Source organism: Lepidochelys olivacea (genome assembly GCF_965140295.1).
Source record: "Lepidochelys olivacea isolate rLepOli2 genome assembly, chromosome: 1".
Taxonomy (NCBI): Eukaryota; Metazoa; Chordata; order Testudines; family Cheloniidae; genus Lepidochelys; species Lepidochelys olivacea.
Genome location: NC_140411.1, coordinates 108,378,011 through 108,385,346, shown reverse-complemented (window position 1 = coordinate 108,385,346; position 7,336 = coordinate 108,378,011). Strand labels below are relative to the sequence as shown.

At 40.1% G+C, this 7,336-nt stretch overlaps 1 protein-coding gene across 1 annotated transcript; it reads right to left on the bottom strand.

Moving 5' to 3' along the window:
* Positions 1-1,526: 1,526 nt before the first annotated feature.
* Positions 1,527-7,115, bottom strand: TNFSF13B (TNF superfamily member 13b). Its single transcript, XM_084623919.1, has 5 exons — positions 6,809-7,115; positions 6,600-6,656; positions 6,204-6,316; positions 5,961-6,111; positions 1,527-4,801 (listed from the first exon to the last, which is right to left on the bottom strand). Coding segments are annotated over exons 1-5 (435 nt in total). The 5' UTR covers positions 6,810-7,115; the 3' UTR covers positions 1,527-4,688.
* Between the last annotated feature and the right edge of the window lie 221 nt (positions 7,116-7,336).

Here is a 7,336-nt window from a genome sequence, read left to right as displayed (position 1 = left end):
CTGGTTTACATCTTTCTAGTACCCACAGGTGATTGTCATGCCCTATCTTAAGCTGTTTCTTGCACAAGTTATAAATACGTTGCTCTTTTATTCTCGCTTTATAAGTCAGTCCCTTCAGCTCACAAATCCTATTTGCTGCTCTTCTCTGAAATAGTGCCAGTTTGTCTACATCTTTCTGGTACTGATGTGCACAGAAAGGAATGCACTATCCTAGGTACAGTCTCATCAGACCCAGAAAGAGCAGCTCTCACCTATCTTCCTGCTCTGTGATGTGAAGAATCTGAATACAAACTCCCAAATCATGTTTTTTTGTTGCTGGCATATTTTACCACAAACTTGTAACTAATTCTGATAGGCTTTGTAGATCTGTTGGTATTAATGCTTACCCTGCCTTGCAGCTTCTTCCCCTCCCAGATGTATGAGTTTGCATTTTGTTTCCAAAGTCAAACCTCAGTTTATTTCCTGTCCACATTTCTAACTTCTCTACAAGTATGTCTACACTGCAGCTGGCCTGTGCCAGCTGACTTGGGCACATGCAGCTCAGGCTAAGGGGCTGTTTAATTGCCGTGTAGATGTTCAGGCTCAGGCTGGAGCCTGGGCTCTACGAGCCTGTGCGGGGAGAGGGCCCCGGAGCTCAGGCTGCGACCCAAGCCGGAACATCTACAAGGCAATCAAACTGCCCCTTAGCCTGAGCTGCATGAGTACCACAGGCTTTTAATTGCAGTGTAGCCATAATCTCTATCAGCCATAACATTCTCAATGACTGCAAAATCTTTTTATTGGCTTATTAGCATTATTGTGGTGTGAAAAATGTTTCTTTGGAGTCTGGACCTTGACAATACCTTGACCAAGAAATCTGGACCTTGACAAAAAATAATTGACCACCCCTGCTCTACATTCTCCACTTATGCTAACTTCTCACCTAGATATGGAACAAAAATATTTAATAAAACCTAATCTAGTTGTATCCCAGAAGGCACCTGCTGCCATACTCCCTGTGCATGAGATGCATCCAGCGGCATGGCAGCTGTCTAACACCCCTTCAGCCGTATAACTGCTATGGCTCCACTACACGTGGTGAGGGCAGCTGCAAACTGAGTACATGGGAACACTGGACATAGCTCTGAATGGAGCAGAGGGACAGCCCAAGGAGGAATAAAACTGTAGCATCTGGGACTGCAGTTGTACAGACCCAGTGGTGACAAAGCCCTGTTTATGGGGTTTCAGCCTCCCTTTCAGAGCAGGAACTAGAATAGGGGCTGCGGACCTGATGTGCAAGAAAAAGACTCCAGCCCCCTCCATATTTTTCTGCACAAAATATATTTTCTCAAGCTTTGTGCAAGTTTGGGGGTGAATTTCACCCGAATGCATTTGGTTCTCTCCCCTCGGGGCCAAATGTAATTTATAGTAATGGAATTGTGGTATATATTTAGGACTCTCCTCTACCCTCAATCCAATGGCAGGTTTGTATGAAGATCAAGAGTAGAGTATGGCTTTCAGTAGTAATACAACTTTTAATTAGCATTTATACATGACTTTATTGACACATTCACCAACACTCAGTGGAAGAATAGTCTACTCCTTAGACCACCACTTTCTTCTTTTTAATTCATCCTCCTTTTACTGTTACTATCCCTCTATCATTTCTTTCCCTGCAGCTATTCCTCATTCCTCTCCACGATGTGGGCTTCATGCCCTCATCAATGAGGCAGTGCTGCCATTAGAAGAGTTATCATTAAGAGTTAGAATTAACTTCCCTCCCATTTGGATGAACTTAGAGATGGAGGAGCCTACACCTTTCAGAGATTGGTTCAGGCTGGTGTCAAGCACAGGAAATCAACCACTATCAGTTCCCAGCCTGTTCGTATCTGGAAGGTTTTCTTCACAACAATGAGGCTTAGAAACTTACTTTTTGTTATTAAATGAAAGCTGAGATTCTGTAGAATCTGACCATAGCATGCAGTCCATGGAAATATATCAAATGGGCCAGGTATTTGACACCACAGCACGAAAATGTTAAGTGCGATATCTAGTCACAATGTGATATAGCAAGTGTGTAAAGGAACAATGAGTGGCATCAGATTGACACTCACAGGGGTCATCAGAAAAGTTGGAACATTCAGGTCCATCACAGCCGTCTGCCACTTGAGCTAATGCAGTAAAAGATAGCGGTAGGTTGTCATCTTCTACGTGGACCAGCACTTACACACACACTTTGCTAGAGCGTTGTGGTGCTGACAGTTAGCCAGCTCAGATCAAAACCTCAAAGAAGTGTTAGGTGTACTAATTCACTTGTGCCTGGTTATCAAAGAGATGTTAAGTGGGCTAGTAGACATAGGCCCATTCACTTGTGCTGACAGGAATCAAGAAAATGCCAAGAGGCATTATAATGGTATCAAGCCAATGCACCTGCCTGTTAGAATAGTTCAAATAAATGTTAGTGCTATTTTCTACACATATCTGTAATTTGATTTGCATTATATGTATACCCTATGCTTAATTAACCCTAGATCAGAGGTTTGTGTTAGCAGTAAGATGAGAATTTGCTTGATGTGTAAACTTCCTGAAAGCTAATGAATGTTATCTGTATTGTTTTCACTTATCTATCCCTATTAGAATATAATGGCAGGCAACTGCATACATATATCACTGTAACTGGGTTACTTGTCTATGCATAGGAAGTAAAATGTTAATTTCAAAACAAGTGGTCCTTCATATGGTGACCTGAGGTAAAAAACTCAAAAGGCACTCTTCATCAAAGGGAAAGCCTATGCTATGAGTACAAGCATTTGCTTGGCTGCTTTTCAGAGGAAACAGCTATAAAAGTGTGCCCTGGGGATGATCTGTTTCAGGGATTGGCAACCTTTGGCACATGGCCCATCAGGGAAATCTGCTGGCGGGCCTGGATGGTTTGTTTACCTGCAGTTTCCGCAGGTTCGGCCAATCGCAGCTCCCACTGGTCGCAGTTCGCCACTCCAGGCCAATGGCGTCTGTGGGAAGTGGTGCGGGGCAAGAGATATGCTAGCTCCTGCTCCCGCAGCCCCCATTGGCCTGGAACAGCGAACCGCAGCCAGTGGGAGCTGCGATCGGCCAAACCTGTGGACGCTGCAGGTAAACAAAGCATCCCGGCCTGCCAGTGGCTTTCCCTGACAGGCTGCATGCCAAAAGTTGCGATCCCTGATTAATTTGGATGCTGTTAGGGGGCATTCCAGATACAAGACAGAGGTCACCAAAGACATTTTGGGAAACCCTGAGAGACTTATGGAAACTAGCAGACATCACTGCTATCATTTTGGACTTACAAACTTGGACTCACTGTTATATATATTACCTGCTTTAACCTCTCAATATCTTTCATTTCTTAGCTAATCAATCTTTAGTTTAGTTTAGTAAAGAAATTGGCTTCACCATTGTCTTTGGTGATATCTGAAGTATACCTTGACCTGGGTAAGTGGCTGGCCCCTTGTGGCTGGGAGTAATAAAGTATGACAATTTTTGGTTTTAATAACCTTTCATCAAGTCCAGTTTGTGTGGGTGGTAATATAGGCTGGAGTGTCTAAGGCAACTGGCTGTGGCTCCATGGTAAACTAGTGCAGTGATCGAAGTGCACACATTTGTTGCTGGTTTGGTGAAATCTAATTATAGAATATACCACCAGTTTGGATATGTCTGCCCTGTTTTCTTGACAGTCTGACCTGAGATTGGCACTCTCATCTGTCACCCAATGCAGATTCTGTGACACGGGTTTCATAGACAGCAGAGGAATGGTGAAATTCAGGTATCTTGGGTTCTATTTGGGGGTCTGGAGGAAAGACAATTCTGCCCGTATTCCCTCCAGACTGTCTCTGTCCTATCTTTTCCCCACACTTGTCTTCCTGATGTCCCATTTTCCTCTCCTAAGCAGTCCTACTGTCCACTCAGGCTTCTTATCCCAGTCCCAGTCCCCTTCCTCAGCAAGTCCTAGTCTCACCCCTCTGGATTTCTTCTCCCAATCCCATGTCCTTGCTCCCCCACCCCACGGTCAGTCTTCCCCACAACACCTATTTCCTCATCTGATTTCAATTTCCTCCAAAAGTTCACAGTCAATGCTAAAAACTAGGCTGACAATTGTTGTACATTTTTCAGTTTCATAGTTGCATGCAGATTATTTAGCAATTTCTCATATACTGTACATTAATATGTATGTTGAGGGTTCTACTCTTTGGTGATTCTCTCATTCTTTGCTGCTTTAACAATAAAACATTTGCGAAATTTAATATGAATGTGAGCAGTGTTTACGTTAACTTGTTTATGTTACTTCAGTACCTCCTGGATAATGATTTACTAATCACAATGGTCCTCATTACACTTGAGATATTTTGGGTCAAACTCTGCAGTATCGAGGCCCTGAGTAATGTCTCATGGACAAGAAGTTGTTTCAAAGCTGTAAAATATGTCTGTATAGCCATTGGTATTTTTATTCCTCTATTGCCTAAAATAACCTATATTTCTGGTAATTCACATGACAGTCACATCAGAAGTATGTCTGCTGGGTTTCCTGTTTTGGGCTGGCTCATCAGACTGAAGAAAAGGGCTAAAAAAAAAAAAAAAAAAGACTGAATTGACTGCTTCACTATATTTCCATTTTTTTCAATTACATAAAAACAAAAAAGAGAACAGAGATAAGCCTAATGTTAAAGTGTAGAGTATCACAGGAGTTGAACTGCACCAAAAAAAGTGCCATCTCCATCCAATGATATTTTGGCCCTTCTCCGTGGTATTGTAAGTTGAAGTTCATCCCCTTCTTCTAATTTTGCAATGCCTGGAAAAGAATTTGGAATATCTTTAGATAGGTATTTTACATGTGGTAGTATCTTAATAGATTGCATTCAGAGAGTCTTTTGTATTACCTAAACACACATTATTTGCAATAAAAAAAAAAAATATTGGGCCCAATCTTGCAATCTTTACTCAGGCAAAGCTCACATTTAAATTCACCTATGATTTTGACCTTACATTTGAATGTCATTCCATAATGATTACATTCTGTTCTTAAAGAACTACTGCCACACTTCAGCAAAGTTACCATAAACATAATAAATGGCCTTGTATTAGTCATGTATTTCTTGTCCTCCAATTGGTGATCACTACAATATTTATATGCAAAGAATTTTTCCTTTCTAATTAGCTCCCTGCTACATGCGTCATTTAGCAATGGGACAATCCAGTGTCTGTCTCTCAGAACAGTTTTTATTGTGGTGATGCCATATACAAGGAACTCTGGCATCAGTGAATATATCAGGCACTTGGGTACAGAAGAAAACATCCATAGAGAGAGCTTGCTAAACAACAATGATGGGAAAAGAAGTCTAGAGAAGTAAAAGCCATTAAAAGTGGTTTGGTACAATATAGTCTGACAGGCTGCAACAATGGCTCTTTAAACCTTGCACAGGGGTTAGTATAACACACAAATGTTTACAGCAGACTGCTGGAGCTCTGCTAATATAAAAGTATTATTTTTGTCTTGGTGTGCATATCTTGATTTACTTGCATGCAACATTTCTGATGGGACTGTCAAACACACTCCGCATTGGCCTAACTCTGTTTGCACTTAAGTCAATGATGAGACTCCAGTAATCTTTATTAGGAGCAGAGAGTTAGGCTGATACTGACTGCTTCATCCTAAAGATGCTTAAATCCATATTTGGTTGACTAAAGCAGAACACAGAGCCATAAAATGGCTATTGTAGTATCTACAGTAAACACAGATTTGGGCATCAAAGTATGAAAATTGGACTCTTTATGGAATTTCAATCATAATATATTGTTAATTGCACATAAACCAAAGTATGCCATACTTTCACTGGCAAGGTGATTTCTGATCCCATTACATTTTCACTATATGTAATCCTATATCACCACAAATTACATTTGGTACAGCTTTACTATAAATAAAGAAGGGTAAAAACTCAGATATTTACCAGCGGTATAGCAAGAATTATTAGGATAAGAATGAGGCATGTTTTGGATACAACGAAATAATGTCACCAAACTGAGATCATCACCAAATACACGAGCCTTTTTCCTTTGAATTAGATGTCCCATAGCAAATGTTGTATCTGTATATAAAACCTGAAGAATAAAAAAGAAACAAACTTCAGACATACACTGTGAAATTGTTAAGCACCCTAAGTCCAATATTAAAGTGAAATGAATATTCTTACCTGACCATATATGAAAAAGTAACCTGCTTCTTTGACCAATATTTTATTTCCTTGCTCTTCCAGAGCTGTTCCTCTTTTAAAGCTAAGAAGCCATGGAACAATGCTTGAGTCATCTAGAAGAGAGAGAGAATAATTTCTGGTAAGATAAAAATCAAAATTAGTTAGTTCCTTCTAGTTTCCTTTGGTCAAAAATCAACAGTGCTGACCTCTTGAAAAATAGCGGAGTTTAGAGAGGGGGGTTTTCCAATTTAAATGGGGAGATTTGCGAGAATTATCCAGATCCAAAATTTTCATTATTTTTTGTAACTGGCATTGTATTAATCAGAATACTGCTTGTTACTTATAACGCCTGGAGCTTGAGTAGAAAATATGAGAATACATGGAAGGCACAGTTACCTTTTTGCTGGATGTTACTTTTGCTATCAGCAATCAATTGCAGACAGGCCTGTAGCACTGAAAAGAAAAAATAAAAAAAATAAAAACAAGACTCCTTTTGTAATGAAAGAAAACAAATGAGAGGAAGTAATTAAAAGAATGGTTTAAGATCTTGGGAGGGTAAAAAAAGTGACGAAGCATACTCATGAGGGAAATACTCTTATTCTCACTATGTGAAAGCAGGATCTCCCATTGCTTCTTGTGGCAGGTACTTGTCAGATGTGCAGAACAGCCATCAGATTTTCACATTAAAGGGTCCTGGAGAAATTCAGAGATCATGCAGCCAACCTTGAATACTATGATAAAACACTGGGCTTTCATCTGGGTTCCTAGTATACTTGAACAATGTTGTGTTAAGTCAGATGAGTTAGATGCTATTGGCTCCATTAGTTTAGTTACATTTCTAACTGAAACCCCACCAGACAATTCTCAGTTGTGATGGATGTCAGGCTTCCAAAAGATATTTTTTGTAGTATTTGCAGGAGTTCTTTAGTTTCACATAATATCAAAAGAAAATGCCAAGTGTGAATAAGAATTCATTTCATATAACATCCCTAAAAGAGTAAGACTTCCCCATGTTCCAGAACAATAGGACTGTAGTGAAATTGCCCAATCAAGAAAGTGCTGATATAATGTTTGTAAGAGAAATTGTTGCAATTACAGCTATAAAGCTTTTAGTACTTGTCAAAACTCATCCA